Source organism: Cuculus canorus, chromosome 12 (assembly GCF_017976375.1).
Source record: "Cuculus canorus isolate bCucCan1 chromosome 12, bCucCan1.pri, whole genome shotgun sequence".
In the NCBI taxonomy this organism is placed as follows: Eukaryota; Metazoa; Chordata; class Aves; order Cuculiformes; family Cuculidae; genus Cuculus; species Cuculus canorus.
The window spans coordinates 10,546,508-10,568,319 of NC_071412.1; the positions used below are offsets into that span (position 1 = coordinate 10,546,508).

Here is a 21,812-nt window from a genome sequence, read left to right on the forward strand (position 1 = left end):
AGCTGGGATCAGCCTTTATTTGCAGTGTCTTTACTTCACCAGGCTTCTGTGCATGTAGGCGAGCAAAGCAGACAGCATTGGCAGTAGATGAGTTGTTTAATTGAGTCCCAACAGCGGTGTTTCATAATGTTTTGTGCAAATGTGTTTAGCCTAATAATTTATGTTATTGGCATGTGATGTAACGCTACCAAGGAAGCCTCCGGCTGCTTTGTTAAGTTTTTATTTGAAGAGGGAAGAGCCTAAGTGAAAGCTATGAGCTGATGAGAGCAAATTCAGCCACATCTTTGGTGAACCTGCAGAGGATGCTGCTCCAACATGGGCACTCCTGCCTCTCTGGTCAAATGTGTTAGGGTTGGCATTTATTTCTTTTACAGAAGTAAGAGAAACCTGGTAATCTTGCATTTCACCCAGAGTTCAGTGAGAAAAGCAAAGCCCCTCTCTGCCTTTGTGTGCTTTGTATCTCCCTCTGTGAGGTTCAGAAAATTATTTTTGCTTTTCAGTGATGCTGTGGGGGGAAAAATAATTTCAGTTTGTCCATATGCACTTTGCTATTGAGTCCAACTTCTGGAGACAGAGGTGACAATACTGTGTTAAACTCATATACCTATACTAGCACACCTTCTTATTTGGGCAATATTTGTTATTGCTTTGGGACTGCGTGTAATGCCATTAAAGCTTATTACAATATTCTTTGTGTGGAATATATGGATGCTGATATTAATAATTTATATAGCAGTATAAATGGGGAGAGGATTGTGCAGTTTTAGTTATGTAGTATAGATAAAATGCTTGTTGTAGAGGTATGAACACTCTGCAAGTACAGTGGTGTTATTTATAAAATCATTTAAATAAATTAAATAAATTAAGTAACTGGCTATATTGCCTCATTAAAATTAATGAATTACAAGAGTAGAGTTTGTTGAAAGCAGTTAGTGATTTCTCTATCTGGATTCATCCAACAGTTGTATTTCTGTTGACTCTTGTGGAATTTTCTCTAGTCATCAGGAAAATGGTGAGATAAGTAGTTTTTGGTCAACTATGCAAGTATTAGGATATTAAATGTTCAATGAGCTTTTGAAGCGGCAGTCAGATGTTTAATGTTATACATTTCTACGGACATAGGTATGTGCTATGAATTCTGTATGTGTCTTTGGGAAACGGCATGTTTCATCAGCTTTTTTTCTTAGTGAGTTTTGATGATGAATTTGACTGTCTCTGCTTCACAGAATAAGGATGGATGGTTGCTCAACTGTTAACCACAAAAGACGCTGTCTGCAAGGATATTCCTGTGCACAGAAGAGGTGTCTGTTTGACCACTCCTGTACGATGCAGATACAGTATGTGAAATTGTTTTGGCCATCTTATTCTTGTTCTTTCCTACTGTATAAATGCTCACTGTGAATTAACTCAAAGACAGGAGCCTACCAGTAGGTGGTCAAAATCTGTAAGTAATCCATCTGCCCATTTTTGTCCTCATTTTCTCTCAATTGCCTTCTTTATAAGGAAAATCAGTTCTACAGCAGCAACTTTAACTGGTGGTGGTTAACTTAAGGGAGTGTTTTGGTCTCACCTGGGGGTTTTTCATGTCCTGTATGTTCTTTTCAGCTTCAGCCACTTGCTTTGTGGAGCTGTTTTTTCTGTTGTGCTTGTCCACTAATGCATTGTTCAAGAATCCATGTAGCTTAGGAAATGGTCCAACCCCCCCTACACAGGTGTTCCAGTTTAGCTTCCTGCCCTGGACAGTGCCAATTCCACCCCCTCCACAGAGAAAGGAATCGGGGAGAGAGACATATGGGTTGGAAAACACACAAACAAAAAACACCCCAAATTAAGACTTTCAATGAATGAATAAGAATAAAAAAGGAAAGATAATTCTTAGTAAGAGAATAATAAAATATATATAAAACAAAAATCATGCTCCTTCTAATGACTGTAAGTCACCACTGATGCTGCAGGGCAGGCACTGGGGAAGTCCCAGACTGGAATGGGTGGCAGTTGGAGCTGGATTCAGGAATGCACAGATTAGGAGTGTGAGCAGGAGAACAGACAGGACACTGGCCACAGAAGAAGACAACTTGACCCTTGCCATCCCTAAGCATTACACTGAGTATGACATACATAGAATGGAATACTTCATTGGTCAGTTTTGGGTCACCTTTTCTGTCTGTTCTCTCCTGCAGGTGCAACCCTTTTTCAGCCTTTGACTTACAGCATTCCACTGTCCTCAGCAATGGCTTTGGTTTCTATAGAAATAAGTATAAATGATGATCTTGCTGCATATCATTCATCCTGTTACTTGACAATAACTATAGGCATCAATGATTATCACTTCTAGGAGCAGACATTGTCTGAAAAACATGTTCTTCAGAAAATGTGGTCACTTTGTAAAGGCTTAACTGAAAAGTTAGAGGACAATTGATTCTGTTTTAGCTCAATCCAGGACAATAGGCTGGAAAAGTGTCAGCAGGAATTATGGTGCCAGCTTTGCCAACTTCTTTCCTGTGCGAGCATTATCACAATTTAACTCCCGTCAGTAAGTTTTATACAGAAATAATTTCAAGTTGGATAAATTTCAAAATTTTGCAAATTGGGACTTGGCAGAGGAAGGAATATATAACTTGTCCTGTTAGCAGTCATAAAATAGTGGGCAGACATAACATTTTAGTGTAGGATGAAATACTTGTTCTGGCTGCTTTCTTCCTAAATAATCAAACCTACCCACCAGATTGTATTTGGAAGCACTTGCTAATGTGGCATGCTTTGTTTTAACTGTTTAGAAAAATTACTGAAAGTTTCAAGATGAGACACCGTGAATCATCTTTAGCGGCTGTTCACTTCCATGATTGACTTGCCTTCTTCCTACGTTCCTTTTAGTCACCCTGGGAATTGCTGAAGCTGTTTTGTGCAGGAGGCATTGCTGAAATTTCCTTTGGAGCAATGGACTTGGATAAACCATCCGTCTGGGGATCCCTGAAACAGAAAACTAGACCTTTCCTGCGAAACCTAAGTGTGAAGAAGACAAAGAAGAGGTCTAGCAAAATAGTGGAGAGGAAGATCCACTCCTTGGATCGGCGCCTCAGTGTGTCGGTACCGGACATGCTGGAGGTGGAGACTGTTATGGAAGAAGAAACAACTTATTCAAGTACTCGGGTGTTGTCAAGCTACTCACCCAAGAACTTCTCCAGGTCTGTTGTGTCCCTGAAAAGCAGAAGCACTTCAGCGAGGCCGGCAGGAGAGGACTGGCGATGGACACCGCAGCAGCCAACACACACAGAGGTGACAGTCAACCACTCAGACACACAAGTCACAGGCATCCCAGTGTCCGAGAGGAAGAGGAAATCCAGCAATGACCTCTTTGAGCTGCTACAAAGAGCTCGTCTGAGTGCTACTCCATCAGATGATGGGGCAGAGGTAGGTGGTGGGGGCATCAGCCGGGCTCGGTGGCTGTCTTGGGTTCATTGTGTTTCTCTGGAATTGTCTGGGTTGTAAAGGGATGGTGGAGGGAGTCTTTTTCAAGGAATGAATGGGGGATAAACCTTACATGATTTGTAAATTAGTGGAAAATAACTCTGATAATCCTTTCTGTCTATCTGTAGCTGCAGTATAACCCTGTTCCTTATATTTTGGCAAGGTTATGATGCTTCAGACTTTTCAGAGTTATGATACTGGGAATGCTGCTTAAGTCAAAAGTTGTTGCAGCCCTCTGAGCACTGAAATGTGCTACTGATATGTCTGCTGTAGTGTTATTTTTTAGTTAATATCATTTTACCAGGACTGCTCTATAGCAAAGTCATCTTACCGCCTCCCCACTCAAGACCCAGCTGAAGGCAAGAGGTGGAGGACAATGAGTAAGTGAGGTGAACTCTCCCTGCACCTGGAGTTAACCAAAACAAGCGCAAGATGGAGAACAGTGAACAAGTAGCGTCATGCTCAGGGCTGTCTTTTGAGTTTGCATTTTGATCAGTTAGAGGAGATGCAATACCAAAATGTTTACTCTGCTTTCCCCCTCTGTTTCCTTCTTTTCTTCTGCTAGCCTTGGCCGTTTCTGGAGCTGGCATATTGTCCAATGAACAGGAGAATCTCAGTCCAACATGCTTCAAATCTGACATGAAACAGTAATTCCTGCCTGGCCTGAGCACAGGGGGAAATTCTGGGAAGTTACATGATGGCTTTATAGTATAGACAGCAGGTGAAAGTTGTGGCTACATGAAACTGTTAGGCAAAATTTGTCTTATTTATGTTTAGTGAAAGTGTCTCTTCTGCTGAGCTTTTGCTGGGAAGGTTAGATTTTGAACTTTGTTTTGAGGCATTTTTCACCCATTATCTAGATGTTACAGTAGCTGCTTTTCGTAGTCATCTGAGATGCAAAAGTGGGAATTAAACCTTTTAGATTAAAGTCCTCAGAGACTGGTGATTTCACAGATTAACATTTTTTATCTGCAAATTCAAATTGATGCTGAGTTCTGTTATGGGGAAAATGGTCCCTTCTGATATAAAACTACTTGTTCTGCATCTTGAAGGTCTTTGTATTCTTATCAAGTTAGCTCCTACTCTGTTTTGATGCAGAGTATCAGACTGGTGGTTACTGACCATTGCTTCCAATTTAGTGTTGCTAAATTGTTAACACATTGGCTCCAATTTACTGGAGCATACCATTATTGAGGTCTACATTAGAAAAACAGCTGAAATAGTATAACACTTTCATTCTGTGCCTGAACTTTACTCAAAAGTTGCAGCAGTTCACTCAGTGTAGAGTGGATTGAACATGCCATTATTTTAGGAGTTTTTCCAGGCTGTTTTTAATGATAGCAGCAGTTCTTTCCTGCTGTTGTAGAACAGAAAGTCTAAGGTAAAAATTATCACAGCAGCATCAAAGATAATCCTAAATCTTGCTTTGACTTTGGGCAAACTAAGTGCTTTAGGAGAAAGTGTTATCTGTATAAGGGTGGAACAGCTTAACTTTGAGTTTCCTCCAGACACACAGTCAGAGTCTGGCTTATTCTCTGCAACATTTAAATCTCTCACAAACTGTGTGTTTGTGTATATGCTTGTGTGTGGAAATTATTTAATATTTACTTCTATACCAAATCATCTTGCTTTGTGAATATCCTACCTTCCTTCCTATAATCTGCCTACAGTTATAACTTTTAAATGCAGGAAGAGGTTATTTTCTTTTTTCTTTATAAAGAATACATAGACAAAAGTGAAGCAGAGAAAAGTAGAAATAGATAAGGAATATTATAAAAAATATTTATTTTTTAATTTAGTAAACCCCTCAACACTAGGCTCTTCACATTTCATTGAACAGCTACAAGATTTGTACTCTGTGTGCTTCAGAAGAGGCCAGTGTATTACTGAGGTTGCTGCTCTTCTTATACTGGGTGAGGTTGCTGTGAGAAGCAGGACCATTGCTCCCATCATTCTTTTATGAACATCATTCACTGATCAGTGAGGAAAATTGGAAGAAAGGCAGATTCCTGAAACAAAACAAACTAAAGAAAGCTAAATGTAGGTTGAGCTTTTTTTTCCCCCTTGAATTGCTTGTCACATGCCACCTACTCATTTCCTGATTATCTTTGGTCATCCTATCTCGTGAGATACTTTCTGAGCCTCATGTATGAGCTCAGTGTGGGCTGTGGTTTTTACACTCTTCTAAACTTTCAGTGCAGAGCTGTCAGTGCTCAGTGTGCCACCTTCAGTAAAGGCTCTTGCCACAGGAGGCGTATTTCCATTTGCCAAGAGATTTACTGTATCTGTTCTCTGTTGTGGCCCAGGTAGGCAAGTTTGAAGGGTGAAGAAGCAGGTGAATGCATTGAACTCCTCCCCGATTAATTCAGGTTGCAAAGGGCACTGTTAATGCCACTTTTTTTGTGGTGGGTCTTTGTCTGTGGTCATATGTCATTGCTGAAGTGCTCTAACACCATTTCTTCGTCTTCTAACTAACACCTTGCAGTGAGCCACTGGCAGCCCAAAGCCTTGTCCTGTTGCTGATGCACTCGGTGCCCTTGTACTTTTGAATCCTTCTTCCACAGAAAAATAAAGTGAAGTGAAGGCAGTAAAGCTCGTCAGGAGGAACATTTGATTGATTTTTATATACATATTCATATATGTACTCGCTTGATTGGTTTTTACACAGATACATTTGGAACTGTGACCTACTTGGTGAATGTGGCCATGTTTGTTTACACTTTAAAGTTCAGAATCACCACTGTAGTTAAATAAAAGTCAAGATTTCAGGATGATATTTTCCTTGAGACATTTGTGTATATTCATTGATCTCATTGCAATTACCTGCCTAGAATAAGAGCACTTTACATTATGGGGAATGAAAATTAAAAAAAAAAAAGAAGCTTTTTTATTTAAAATTATAATCTTCAAAATCTATCAATATAATGCAAGTAAACAAAAGGCAGAATAAAGACAAATCATGACTTTAAAATTATTAAAGGCATTAGGTTAGCTGAGAGGGCAGGGGTTTTGTTATTATAATTTCAATACAGTTCTTTGATTCTTACAATACAATACAGTTTATGCCATGTAAAACAAGCTGTAAAGAGAAACCATTATCAGTGCCAATGATGGTGCCTGAAGGAGATTCCTGTGAAGCTAGGGACTGTGAGAAATACTAGGTTTAATGCACATAAGTGATATTTTATGCATACTAGTCTGGAAATTCAAAGTTAGGGTTCCCCTAGCAGCTGTAACTCAGCTCTATGTTGTGAGAAAACTCTTCTGCTGCTCTTTATGATGATAATTTTTCTACTTTTAATGTGTTTTTGCAAGGTGGCCAAGTTACGATTACTGTGGGAACCATAATGTTAAATTGTCTGTCATGCAAGTGAAATTCTACTTGCAGTGCTGGATTACTGTACTTCCTGATATGCAATGTATGTATTTGAGGGGAGGAGAAGGAGAAGAATTACACAAAAGCATGTTTATATTTATTTCAGCGTATCAATATATCTGAGACTTACGATCTTCGGTGCAAGAACTGATTCTTTTTTTTAATGTTTGTATAATGCTCCACACAATGCAACTCTCCTCTGAGAGATTTGGATGTTACCACACTGCACATAATAACCTTTTCACATGAGGATCGAATTCCACCTTGTGTGCATTTCTGTAGACTGAGGTTATTCTTAGCATAAATCTTTGTATTTGAATGGACTCTGATTGCCCTGCATTAGACCAAAGGACTTGCCCAGGCGTGTAGGTACTCCAGCTAAAATGATGATCTGAGACTGTTCTAGCAGTCGAAATAGTGCCAGAGGTGTCTTGACAGTTGAATCCTTTCTGTGCATCCAAACAGTCTAGACAATCTGTCACCATAGCCTCACATTTTTGGATTAGTCAGTATTTATGAAGAAATATTTAACATCCTCTCCTATGTTGGACCCTAGAGAAAAATCCTTTGGGCCTTCCAGTTCCTGCAGAAAGTGGGGGGAAGTACATGTCCAGCATCTTTTTTTTTTCTTTCCTTTTGACCGCTTCTTTCTAATTTGAACTTGTAGTCAAGTGAGAGAGCAGCCTGCTCTCCAACCCCTGGATATTGCTGCTGCAGCCACCACTTTTGGCATTTTTTATTACATCTTAGCGAGAACACCTGGAGATTCAACAAATGAAATTCTGCTCAGAAACACAGGCCAGTATTGCAATGCTGACTGATAAGTCACCGGATGCAATAGCCTTCAGGCAACAGGAGACTTTGTGGTGAGGACCTTTGGCACTGAAAGCACACGTCTCTACTGGGACGGAGGAGAATTTGTTCCAGTAGTTAGAAGCAGGCACTCTTGATTAGACTCAAGGGACTATGTGTAGTTACTGTAAAAAAGGAAGAGGAAATATTTATCTAAACGGTGGAGGGGAAGGTTCTATAGAATTTCACTGGTCATACATACGTATGTGTGATTACTTTCTTGACTGATATTAGGAATACTTTCTTGATGTCTATATTATGGTTGTCTAATTTTATTTTTTATTTTTTATAGTACCCATGTGGAGAAATAGATCTGGACTCTTCCATATCATCTCAAATTTTTGATGATCAGATAGTAAGTCCTTTCATCTTAAAACATTCAGAAGCTTGATCAGATAAGTTGGGGGAAACAATTTGTTTTAAGTTCAGGTTCTTTACTTATTATGAATTTAAAACCACAGGAGGTGATTAAAGATTTCTTTGGTGTGTTTTGGTTTTTTGTTTTTTTTTCATTTGTTGGGATTTTGTTTGGTTGGTTTTTACTGTTTTGTTTTTTGGGTTTTTTTTACCCCAGTAGTACAAGGCAATTTCTAATGTTTTAAATGGGCCTTAATGCTGTGGTTTTTTTTGAAGTAGTCTATAATTTCTATGTTGCACTGTTAAGTAATGAAAGAATTGGCATAAATACTCAACTAGCAGTCAGGAACAAACTGGATTAAAATAAAGAAAGCAAATACCTTAACAAGGCTGTAGGGTTTAATAGATAACAAAAACCCAGTTTTAGGGAAGTGCAAAAATGCATTTGTGGTTTTGACATGTGCTCCTCTTGTGTGAAGTGTATTTGCCTATTCTGGATGAATTTCTCTACCTGTGCCCTCTGATAACCTCTCCAGTGCTGTCCAGAGGCTGCTTTCACTCAGTGTGCTAGTTGGGCGACGATGCTGCTGAAGTGTGTAAACCTGGCAGCATCTCTGATGAACAAATACCCTCTTGAGTTTACTACTGCAAAACCTCACAACAAGCATTGCCCACTACTGTGTTTCTTTCTTTTAGAATTGTATAAAGAAGCGCTGTTCTCTCAGTAGCTATGTGAAATGTGTGCCTCCTTATGAGGTCGTCAGATGAGTATGAATGGACTTGATCCTTATGAGTCCCTTTCAACTTGAGATATTCTATGAATGCATAAGAAACAGCTAGAAAACAAAAGGATGCAGTAAGCTGGTAGGACTTTGAAAACTTGTGCGTGCATTTATGATTAATATAATATTACTATTCACTTTCAGGTCTAACAATCCTTGTGTTATCCCCTTCTTTGTGAAAATAGCTGGTGCTGATAGTTATTTCCATAATAAAACAAAGTGTGGGGGAAAAAAACCTTTTTTTTTCCTTTCAGTAAAAGGTTGCCTTAAGTAAAGATGAGAACTTTGTCTCTGCAAAACAGAGAACACTTGCTTCGTTCGTTGTCCACTTCAAGAGGTGTGCAGTGGTGACTCATTTCTTTGTTCTTCTTAGGCTCTAGACGAAGCAAACGATTGTTTGAGTGACCTGCCCAGCCCCTTTGCTTACCTACTGACCATCCACCTGAAGGAAGGCCGGAACCTGGTTATCAGAGATCGCTGTGGTGAGCCCCACCTTTCAGCTGATTTTCTTTAAAATTCACACGGCTCTCCTTTCACTGACTTCACTTTGGCAGCAGTTGGCTTCTTATCTCTGATGCAGCAAGTCACTGACTTGTGTCCCTTGCGCGGGTCAGAGCACTCAATGATTGGGTTTGTCCACCTTAGGTACACAGGGGAGGGAGCTGCTCACTGCTCCTCCTCTGACTGTGCAGCTGCGCAGCCTATCTTGGGTGGACTTAGCACCTACACCTATTCAGGAACTGCAGAGTGTTTAATTTTGAGAAATTCTATTTGTGTGAAAGCGCCTGCTGCTAGCTTGGCTCTTCTTCAGGCTGTTGCAACATGGAATAAAAGTACTTAAAAGCAGCCAGTTGGTACCTTCTCCTGTTGCTGCAGAGGGAAGAGCTGTCCTGCTGGAGGTTCTGTGGAAGCTTGTAGGGCTCTACAGCAGCAGCTGCTTCAATACCTTTGTTTTGAACCTGTCAGAGAGCTCTTCGATGTATTCAGTCTTTATGCATTTTAGATTTATTTTTTTTTTTTGTATTTTTTTTCTGCATGTGGAAATATTTCTAATGCTTTTGCATTGCAAATTTTATGAGCAATTTCTCTTTTGGATGAAGCAATAGGGTTTACTCATATGGTTTTAAAGAAAATGAGCTTGCGCAGCTTGAAGACCTGTGAAGGTTTGCATCTGGAGGGACCTGTATGGATTTAGAATATTTCTCATATGGTGCACTTGTTGTTGGAATTTCCCTATTCTCTCAGTTAACTTCTTCCACACTGTTTTTTCATATCTTCACCAAACAGTAACTCTTGGCCAAGCATATGCTCCTTTTTTGTCCCAGCTCCCAGCTTTTGGAAGGAGTAAGTGAATACTTAGATTAAGATCTTTAAACAGAAGCGTGTATTTCCTAACAGTGTAGCAGTTCATCATGTTTACTAGCGAACTGCACAAGCCAGGACACATCCAGCTGCTTCTATGGAAGGGATGCTATAAATGAGAAATTCCAGAAGATCGTTATTTCTAAAGAAGACAAAACATAGTTTGGTCTTGGCTGTGGTTTTTTTTTGAATAAGAAAGCAAATGCTTGTGTTAGTGAAGCACTGGATGACATGGTGAAACAACATAAACAGGGGGGAATAAAGTGTTTTTTTTGGGTCTCTCTTGTTTTGTAGCAAATGACCACTCACTTAGTAAGCTAACTAGGTGAGGTAGTGCATCATTCAATAAAATTCCTGCTTTTTTTTTTTTTGGCACAGACACTAGGAGGGGGGAAAATAGTGACTTAATGATTATTGTTCAGCTATCATCATGTTGCAGTACTGGCTCCTTGAAATAAAAGCATACTGCTGATGCCCTGATGCTTATCTTTATAGATCTCTGCTGTCATACTGCTTGCTTAGCATATGTACGTGGCACTCCGGCCTGACCTGCAACCACTGTGCTTTTTGCAATGTGTTTTTAAAAGCAGAAAGTTGTCGGCTTTGCTCATCTCTCTAATGTGAGAAAATTTTTGGGCTGGGAGATTGCAACTACTTTCCTTTTCTACGCACAGCACAACACCAGATACAGGCACTGTGCTGGGGTATACCAGCCTGCTCCAAATAATCTGAATATAGGACACGTCCAAAGCAAAATCAGACTGTGGCTTGGGCTGAAGGCCAAGCCATCTTCATTACATTTTGGAAACAGCAAACATCTAGAGCTAACCAAGCAATGCTGCCTGACACAGCTGGGAGAGGATTTCAGACCCTCTTCTCCATGGTTTTCTGTGTGCAACGAGGCGCTGGAGCTCTCTGGTTGATAATGCTGAGTTGCCAGTCCTGTGTTTTATATATGCTGGTGTTTGAAACCTCCTCTGGTCAGCCTTGTGTGGGGAACTGCGAAAACGCTCTGGCTAGGTAGGAGCGGTGGGGTTCGTAGGTAGGAGTAGCAGTGTCCTCCTTTATATTCAGAAAAAAATGAGGTTCGTAGGCAGGAGTAGCAATGTCCTCCTTTTATTCAGATAAAATGGGGTTCGTAGGTAGGAGTAGCAGCGTCCTCCTTTATATTCAGAAAAAATGGGGTTCGTAGGTAGGAGTAGCAGTGTCCTCCTTTTATTCCGAAACCATGGTCATACCTAGTGGTAAGTTCTTGCCTGGTCAGTGACAGAAGCGAAGTACAATGCCGTGTGGCGTATGCAATACATTAAGTAACTAAATGTTATCGGAAAACACAGACTGAGTGAAGAGTGTATGGCAGCGTCATTAGCTTTAATCAGATTTAAACTGAGAGTAGATTTAGGTTAGTTAGTAGGAAGAAATGTTTTCCTCTGAGGGCGGTGAGGCCCTGGCCTAGGTTGCCCAGGGAAGCTGTGGCTGCCCCATCCCTGCAGGTGGTCCAAGACCAGGCTGGATGAGGCTTGGAGCAGCCTGATCCAGAGGGAGGGGTTAAAACTGAAGGAGTTGAAGGTCCCTTGAAGCCGAAGCATCTCTGTTTTTCGGGCTGGCAGCCGGGGCTGGGCGGCTGGAGCCCTCTGCTGGCGGCCGGGCCGGGATGCTGCTAGGGAGGAGCTTGAAGTTGGAGCAGGCAGAGTGAAGGCTCTTCTACGGGCGCTCAGTCTTTGATGCTACTCTCTTTGTCCCCCCCGTAAGAAGTTTGTACCTCTCTCTTTATCCCCCTGTAAGAAGGTTGTACCTCTGTGTGTCTGTAAGTACACAAACATAAATCTAAGGTGAGTGACAAAGGCGAAACGGTGTCTGGAAACTCCTCGTTCTGCCCAGGGCGTTCCCTGGATTTACTTATTACGTTCTTAGCAGTTAATAAGTAGGAATTAATTAGAATTGGCTGAGTAAAGGTGAGCAGCAGTTCTGCTGATAACTGCAGGCTGTAAGACCAACATGTGACTTTACTTTTTCCTAACTCTCCAGGTATTTTTCCAGACTTTTTGACTCACTGTGTACTGCTCTTTCCAGGTTGTGTTCCCTTTGGTGCAATTTAATTCCTACTTCGCTTTACCACATTTTTATTATTCTTTTCTTTCTCCTTCATAATATTATTCTTAACATCTGCTCTTTCTTATATTTCTCTTCACCTTTTGCATATTTATGTTTGTCTATTGTCTTTCCAATCCCTGACTTTCTGTAGCTCCTCTCCTTGTATCTGCTCTCTACAGAAGGTGTGGTGCATCAGCCTAGGAGTCTGATGCAGATGCACGTACTTCCTGTAAAGTGTGTAAGCAATGTAGGAGAAAAAAATCATAATTGCATTGTTTCCTTCTCTTATGCTTTTTTTTCTTCTTTTTGGGGAAGTGGAAGGGAAAGAAAAAGCCTTCATACAGAAACATCCAATATCTGTTAGGATCTTGGCTCTTGTGGAAAGGAGAGAGGTTCTGAAAAATCTCTCTCTAGATCACATTTGCTGTGTGTCCCTTCCTGGTGATGAAGAATGGCAGAGGTGTAACCTGTTAGTCATTATGTTTGCTTGGAGTCTGATTTATTTGCTTCACTGATGCTTTTTGAATACAATCTAACTCAGTCATACACTAGAAACTGCCTAAGCAGATGGTAAAGTGCACTTGATGAGCTGCTGTCATATCACCTGCATGAACCGATGGTGCATGGGTCCTCCTGCAGTTATAGTTCTTGCAATTGATGAACCAAACGCTGAAGATTATGGATCTGCGGGTGCATATATACAATACCAAAAGTTTGGCTTTTATGTACTTTTTGTAGTATTATTGTTACTAGATGACATGACATATATTGGTGATGGCAAGAAGTTTTTGATCTATGTAGTTTTCATGCTGTAAAGTAAAGTAAGAAAGCAGAAACTTATTTTGCTTTGTTTTTTTTTTTTTTTTTTATTAAATACCTGTGGAGCGCTGGCTGTTCCACAGGAAAAAAAAAAAGATAATTAGTCAACATCTTATTTGACATAAGAAAAAAATATTAAGCAACCTTAACCACCAGTGCTCTAAGCATTGTCATCTTGTTTCATCCTTAGTGGTCCTTCACTGAGCCTTTTTTGTGAAACACAACTTCCAGCACCACGTGCTTTGACCTGAGAGAGGCTAAAGCCCATTTCTACTTGCTGGTGTGCTTTTACAGGGCAGGGTGGTGTCTGATGTTCGTTTGAGTCAATGTAATGAAATCTGAAATGTCCTACTCCTTTATGGCCCCGAGATGCTCTGACTGTGATGACACTGAGAAGCAATGTGGTGCTACAGCTGTAAAGAAGTGTTGCCTTCCTTGAGTTGACAAACCAAGCTCTACTGCTTTAAGAAAAAGCAGAAACTGGGATTTAAGTGCCCATAAGGGTGAGAAGCTCCTCTTGTTTCCGAATCCCATCCTTTCGAAATTTGAGTATTTTTTTTTATATCTGTTAAACACTGTGGTTACAAGAGATAATATATTTTCTGAGATTTGACATCAGCTGGTGAGTGGCTGTCGTCTTTTTTTCTTCTTTCTCCCTCAACTGTATTGCTCCAGCCTGAATTTTATGTGTCACTTTTCCATGTAGCCCTGCGTTTTCTAGGTTTTTATAGGATCTTTGTGGCCTGGCGCTCTATTTCTTTCTCTCAGGTTTCCCGTGTTGTTTCTTATTGCTGCATTTTGGGTTGGCTCCCATTTCTTTCCTCTCATGATAGACAGCTGAGTGTGTGAAGGGAGCAGGGAGGGCTGCAGGAGTACAGAAGGTGTCATCATCTCACTGGGTGCATCACACCTTCCCCATATAGAGCACATCACCTGCTCTCACATCTGCCAGCACCATCATTGGCCAGAGGGTCCCAGTGGCTTCCTGGAGCTGGCGGAGAGGCTGTGCCACTCTGCCACATGGGCAGCTCTTCACATTAGTGTGAGCTGTGCCAAAGCTCAGTCTCCCAAGAGCAAAATGAAATGAAAGTTGACAGAATAACATGTCCTTTTAACTTTAAGCAGTTATTAATGCGCAGTAGCCCACAGCTCTCAGGTCTGGCCTGTGAGCTGCCTGGGTCTGTGGTGATCCCAGGGTGCTGGAGGAAGGGATGTGTTTGTGCTATGCTGGGCGTTCATCAGCTCAGAGCAAGTCCATTGTTTGGAAAGCAAATGATCAGAGCAATTAGACTGAATCACTCCCTGCAAACACACTGATTAATTTAGACTTTCTGTGTTTTCAGGGTATCTGCAATTACACCATTAGTCCTTCAGTTTTATTAATTATTGAGATGTATTAGGCAACTTTTCACACTTCTTTTTGAAAGGCGTAATCATGGCTAATTTACAACTGCTGAGAATTTGAATGGTGCTGGGTACTTATTTTGATGTTTTCTGGATCCTGTGTAGCTGTGCATACAAGGGCTTGTGCTACACGCGTTTGTCCATGCCAAGTTCGGTTTCTGGATGTGCAACGTGTGCAGCTGAAACTTTGCCTCCATACACAGTGATCCCTACAAATCTCCCTGTTGGACTGGCCGTGAGAATTGAACGCATAGAGATGGGAACCTCAGGAAAGCAGACCGGAGTTCTAAAAAAGCAATCCATTATATACATAGCCACTTTTGGTAAATTAATGGTAAATTATGAAGTTTAGGAGTGCCAGCACTGGAAGAGAGTACCTAGGACCCAGAGAATACCTGTGACTCTTTGTAGACAACTGTAATTTAAATAATGGGTTTTTTAAGTTGATTGATCTCTATCATCAGAGCCATCAGAGCAGGCTCTTGGGGTCAGCTGCCTTTGTTAGGAACTCACACAGTCTTTCAGGGACGGCTACAAGAAAGTTTTGTCAGGTCAAAGACATAGAGACACAATTTCTTACACCTGAGGTCCTTGGTGCTGGCTAATGATGCCAAAGTTGCTTCTGCCCTATCCTGGTTGCCCTCCTGTGCGTTCATACCTGAAGCCCACCTGGGAATACGATGTTCAGTTGGACTACTGGTGTTTTGGTAGAGTCTGGTTTTTTTTCTCTTTTTTTTTTTTTTTTTTTTTTTTTCCCTGTTGTTTTAACAGTATTTCTGAAGTGTCTTGCATAGAACATCCTGCCTCTGCTTTTATTCTCTGAATGTTCAGTTCTGGCTTTTATTCTCTTGGTTTTTTTTTTCCCTATCAACTGTGAGTTTGCATGCATTCTTCACACTAATTTGGTCTTTTTGGTTTATTGTGTTGGGTTTTTTTTTGTGGTTTGTTTTGTTCTTGTTTGTTGGATAAGTTTCCTTTGGAAACCTACTAGTGATGCTTGTTTTCAAGCATTTTTTCCGTCCATCTGGCCATGTAAAACTAGGTGGGCACAAAACTTTCCAAAATGACCTGAATGTGCTGCCAGCAAAATATTTTTTCTGATTTCCTCTTTAAACCTTGATCTCAGCTATTTTACTACAGGAATTTAGTGGGTTTCCACTTAAAAAGAAAAGTGTGTGTTCCATTTTAAAGTGCCTTTTACTCCTTGTTGTAAATAGCCTCAGTAATTCAGTTTCTAGCAAGATTTGAAGAAATTTATTATTTACATGCATATGAAATAAATCCTTCATTTCCTTCTTCAGATTAAAATTTAGTTTTTCAACCCAAATTTAAGCTGATCTAGGTTATATTTCACCCTGTTCTTTGATTTTTCAGGATTTTAAAATAGCTTGGTGGCAACTTTTTTATTTATGTAATAAGACTTGTTTCATGTGTTACATATCCTGTAAGTTCACGTCTCCAAAATAGCATGTGCATTGAAATATTATGTCTTCTGTTTTTTTTCCCTAATTATGAAGCAAGTATGTAGTAGTGTTAAAAGCAGTGGATATGTTACATCTCTTGGTAGCTGCTAGAGGGCAGCAGTATCCATTTAAAAACACCATTTACAGTTTCTTGGGCTACTGAACCCTCCCCTGCTGCTGTGTCCCAGCAACTTTTGCTCATTGAAGCTTGTTCAAATTTCAGGTCTGTCTGCGCTTGTTGCCGTTCAGTGTTAGTGAGGGAAAATAGAAGTAAAATATTACAGAAATTAATTGAAGAGAGCATCACTATTGAGATGCGTGGTCTAATGGGAAAACAGGTCCAGCTGATGGGATGATTTTTTTAGACGTCATCCTTTCTTTTTACTCTTACTGGGTTTGATTTAAGTTGAGAATCAGACAGTCCTGGTTTTTTTCTTTTTACATTTTTTGTCAATATATTTTACTGTGTGAGAACTTGTCATTGTGTAATATTTCATTTAACTTCAAACCATCTCACCTTGCCTTTTCCACCAAAGAAGTGTTTTTCTCAGGATAAATTCTTGAATTATTTCAAGAATAATCAGTCTCCTTGTGTTACCCTGTTGACCTGTGGTTACGGGTTACGTGACTGAGAGGAACAGGTTCAGACCATGCATTGCAGAAGAGCCTGGGTGCGTGTACTTAAAAGTTGATCTGATTGCCTTCGCTAGGAAATGGCTGATGAACAGCTTTTTTTGTTTTTAAAATGCCTGGCTTCTTCAGAAAATAATTGGGTGCTTGTCATGTTTAAATGAAAATTATAAAAATATATACTTTTTTAGATTGGTTCATCTCTGAAATCACTTTTAAAAAAGTTGTGCTCTTTTGGCTAGACTGTAGCTTGTCTCTAATAAATAACTTTTAACCAATGCAGACATCTTTCTGGTCTTGAATTCAGAAAGTTTCAACCCTTGAATTTAATTGCAGTTAATTTACAATGTATGCTGCTCATCCCATCAGGTGGGGCTTGAACACCTGGCTTTTTTCTCATTCCCTGTCTCATTTTTAACCTTTTTTTGTTCACTTGGACAAAATCTGTGGCATCTTAAAGAAAAACAGAGCATGCTGAACCAAGGAGGTACAGGAACTTCATCAACATGCCAGGAGGAACCCAGGGGAAACCTTGAAAGCCCCCAAAGAGGCGATGGTTCCATATCCAGCCCCGTCATTTCTCTCGACCATCCATGTCCGCTTGATAAAACACCACCAAGCCCCAGTGTGCACCAGCTCCCGCCACAGAGGTGAAAGTCCATCTGTTTGCTGACATGGAGGTGTCAGCCCATCATTTGTATGATCCAGGAGCTGCGCTCCTGTGCTGCCGACCCCTTTCGCCCGCCTGCCTAGTTGAGATGTTACCCCTCTGACAGCCAGACAGGCGAGCACTGCTGAAACCCGTGCCCCTCCACAATTATTTTCCCTAACAATTAACACCGGTACTAACTTGACACCTTTTCCTTGTTTGGCTTTTGTAAACCATCATCCCTTTTTCTATTAATTCCCGGCATTAATATTTTCTTTCGCGCAAGTGCCACCGTTCACCCGTGAAACAGTTTGAACATTATGTAGCTGTCAAGATAGCGAGGGATTACCCAGTGTGCTTTGCTGGAGTAAGTGACACCACTGAGGCCGCGGTTTGAGATGTTTATTTTGAGAGGAAGCTGACAAGCATGAAGGCCTGATCCCAGAGCGGCAATCTTATTTAATTAAAGGCCTCTCTTTATTATAGCTTTTTTCCCCTCACTGTTTTTTATGTATTTTTATATAAAGATTTATAGAAATAAATGTTTTGATTTAATATACATAAATACGTTTTTATATGTAAGTGTATAAAATGCAGATAAATATAAAGGAAGAAATTAGTTTTTAGTGTGTGTGTATCTATATATATACGAGAATAATTGCTAGAGCTTGGCTCACATGAGCAGTGCTGGGTATCCCTTCCTCCCCCTTTATTTTCCTTTACTGTATAACAACCTGGAAAGCTTTCAGAGCAATAATGCAACTGAGATGCTTACTTAGTTATACTCTTCTCTCTTCCCACCCTTGGAGAAAGAGCTTGGACTTTTTTTACTTGTAGGCATTGAACTTGCTGACTGTTTGCTTTCTGTCTCTTTTTCTCTTTTTGGGTTTTGCCCTCGTTCATGGGTTTTCTGTGCCAAAAGCAGAGGAGTTATCACCGTAGACCACCTGCCTCCATCACCCACTTTGTGCTTTCATTTCATCAGTTGCTTTCCTGGTCTCATCCAGTTGCTTTCATGCACAGAATAGGTCGTGGACTTTATTATTACTAGTATCTTTAATAACGCAGCTTGCTTCTTCTTATCCTATAAATAAAAAACATGTTGTTTTTCTTTTAGTTTTGTTTTGTTCCCCCCCTTCCTTTTTAAAGGAGCTGGAAGAAACAAACACTAAAGGAACCAATGCTCTTATTTCTTAGCTTCTGCATCCTCTGGGGGCTACTGTGCCCACATGGTGGGGCTACGATTTATCTGTATGTTCCCGCTCACTGTTGAAAGTGTGCTGGTTTTAAGCTCTACATTTTCTATAAGAGCATAGTTGTAGTTCTGAAAACGTATTGTAGGGAAAGGTCTAGTCCTAAACCACTAAAAACAATGAGAATCTGCCCTATGACTTCCCTGACTTTGGGTCAGGCACTTATTATTATTCTCTCTTAGAGGAGAAGGAAAAAAACCTTCTTTTGAAGTTTGCAATTTTCTTTTTTTTTTTTTTTTTTTTCCCCCCACAAGGGGTTGATTTCGGCAATTATGACTCAGGAAAAGGATCAGCTGCAGGTAGTATTTGAAAACCAACTGATATTTTCCTTCTGTGAATGGGGAGCCCTTTATGTGCAGAATCGGCCAGGATTCTAGGACTTTTTGCTTTTGAAATTAAAACAGAGTAAAAAATTTCTCTAATTCTTAAAAATAATTCCACGTGTCCTAGGTACACGGTTATTCACGTTACTATGTAATTCCAAATAGATGCTAACGTATAGCTGTTTTTTCTTGAATCTGAGTCTGTCTTCATGTAACACTGGTCAGAGCTTTGGATGTTTAAATATGGATTTTCACCAAACTACTGACAAAACTGAGTATTGGTTTTACGCTGACTTATCCTGAGCTGCTATGTGTTTGTCAGCCAGTATCTCTCAGTGGGAACTGAAGGGGACATCCTCAGATTAATTCTGAATATGTGAAGTCTGGTGTAGGAGTCGATCTTTCCCTGCCGGCAGCCCACGCTGCAGGCTGGAGGACAGCCAGGACCGTTGCATTAGCTCTTATTCTTGTAATAAAATTAAACTGTTAGGAGGGAAGTTTAATTCCAAATACAAGTTATAATACAGACAATATTGAACATGACAGATGAACGGCATCTGGGATCAGTTAATTGTATGTGCTGCTACACCTCAGTTTTATTCTTTCTCTTATTTGCAGCTTGTGGGATTTGTTTTTTGCGAAGTCTGAATGCATTTACTAAATCAACCATCTAGTTAAAAGAGGAGCAAGGTGTATGAAGGATTTTTTTGGTGCCCTGCACAGTGGTTCATGTTAGTGCAGATGCCACTGGTTTAATAACAATAATAAAAAGTTGATTCCCTCTTCTCTTTTCCTTTGACAGCTGCAAGTCTTTCTATTGCTGCCGAGTGGCACGAGTCTCACACTCTGTTCATGGACATCTGCTCCATAAAAATATGGGACATTATTGCCATGGCAAAATGTGCCACTTGGATTAAAAAACGTGTTACCTGAATACTATTTGTTGTCTTTACAGACTCTATTCTGCATGTGTTTTTTACCCTGTGTTGGTGAATAATGTCAGTGCTTTTTCACTGAAACTTCAAATTTGGATTTAAGTAAATTGGCAAGAGACACCAGTGATGAAATCCTGATGGGTATTTTAGCTATTGTTACTGGTTTCCTTGGAGCTCCTATCCAAGTTATGATGCTTTTTGAGTTTTGGTATTTTTATATATTCATAGTTATATTTTCTTTCTTCTGCTGTCTGTGTTGTTAGTTGGCCTTTAAATCGTCCTTCGTCCCTGCTTCTGTTTGCTCTTTTTCCAAATTAAAATATTAACTAAGTTACTAAAGAATAATTAATATTCTTAGAGAATAACACTGTAGAGATCCAGCAAACTATGAAGAATTTTTGCTGCCTGCTTTCAGGTTTCTGATTTTGTTCAATAGATTCCCTGTCTGAACTAGAAATTTGTACATAGGTGATTATGTATGTGAATGTAAATATAAAATAAATAATTACCATTTATTATTGTAAATAATTGTTTTATGAAAAGATAATTTAAAATTGTGGATTTATGTGGGGACAGTGCCAATTATTTTTTTATTAATTATCACAGGTACAAGTGACCCATATGTGAAGTTTAAAGTGAATGGGAAAACTCTATACAAAAGTAAGGTAGTCTACAAGAACCTGAACCCAGTTTGGGATGAAACTGTTGTGCTGCCTGTACAGACCCTTGATCAGAAGCTCTGGATCGAGGTAAGTCTTGGGCTTAGATTTTTGAAAGATGGGTAAATATTTATTTAAGCAATTATTTTCTACTTTAAAAACATATGGATTTTTATTCACTGTAGCGGTGTAATGTAAAACACGATCTGGTTTAAGAGTTTCAGCAATTTCAAATTAAAATGCACATATGTCTTTTCCGGATTTTACTTGCATGTTTTACTTTCCATCTGCAAAAACCCAAGTTGAAATAAAACTCCTTGACTGGATACATTTAAAGCTAAGGAGCTAGACTCTGCTCGCTCTTACTGTGCTTGTGCAAACTCGGTGAAACCAATCGTGGTTTCATAAGCACGTTTTAAGAGTGTAATTTGGCTGGGTTGAACAGAATTATTACTTGGGATACAGCCGTGACAAGTAGCAAAGCCTTTTCTCATTATGAGTAACGTTACAGTTACCAGAACTGCAAGCTACCAGTTGCGAGCGCTAATTGCTAAAACATCTGTAGCCAGAAGTACCTGATTTTTGTGCAGCGTTTCATTATGCTATCGTGCAGAGCATAAAGGAACAGGCACAATCCATTACAGCACACATCTCTGTTTACATAATATTAAGAAGATACTTACAAAATGCTGTTTAAATATTTAGTTAAAAATACAAATTAAAGCAGAGGGATGGAAAATTATCCCTGAATTATATCTATGCTTTGATCTTTCAGAAATGAAATTTTACTGAAAGGATTTAAAATATCTGGTTTTTTTTATTCACTGGGATAAAACTGTCTTATGATGTGAAAACAATAAATATTTTATTTTGCTACCAGGTGTATGATAGAGATTTAACCTCTTCAGACTTCATGGGTTCAGCATTTGTATCGCTCACTGAACTTGAACTTAATAGGTAATACATTTATTTAATTAAAGGTTGTTAATGCAGCTTAATTGGGAAACTTAGGAAACACTTTTAATCTAGCTTGGCGTTTGTCTGTTCAAGAAAACTTATTCTGATAGATGAGTGGGGCGTACATTTAAAAAAAAAAATGGCTTGAGATATATCCTGTACATGCATGTGTTTATCCAATGTTATGGACTGGATTCAAATCCAGCCTGGATGGAGCCCAGTTCAGCAGAAGGATCCCTTTCTTTTTCATGTCTAGGAATAAGAGTTTCTATATGCAGCATTGTTTAGGGAGAGCTACACCAGAATAATTTATGGAGATGGAAGAAGAAAGGGGCGAGAAGGTTGAGACCTTCTTCTGTAGGGGTGCCTTTTTCTGTACCTGATTGGGCTAGGGAACAGTTGGCTTGGCCGGCTGCGAGCACCCCGTTT

General features: G+C 39.8%; 1 protein-coding gene across 4 annotated transcripts in view; it reads left to right on the forward strand.

Annotated features, from left to right (window-relative positions):
- MCTP2 (multiple C2 and transmembrane domain containing 2) overlaps nt 1-21,812 on the forward strand; it is a 121,790-nt gene that overhangs the window by 14,827 nt on the left and 85,151 nt on the right. For 3 of the 4 annotated variants that reach the window (XM_054077828.1, XM_054077829.1, XM_054077830.1), the window contains 6 exons: nt 1,227-1,337; nt 2,875-3,411; nt 7,989-8,051; nt 9,209-9,317; nt 20,374-20,516; nt 21,307-21,383. In XM_054077828.1, the coding sequence (XP_053933803.1) occupies nt 2,938-3,411; nt 7,989-8,051; nt 9,209-9,317; nt 20,374-20,516; nt 21,307-21,383 (866 nt within the window). In that variant the 5' untranslated portion in view covers nt 1,227-1,337; nt 2,875-2,937. Of the gene's footprint in view, nt 1-1,226; nt 1,338-2,777; nt 3,412-7,988; nt 8,052-9,208; nt 9,318-20,373; nt 20,517-21,306; nt 21,384-21,812 lie in introns of all 4 variants that reach the window. The other variant, XM_054077831.1, reaches the window with a different exon arrangement.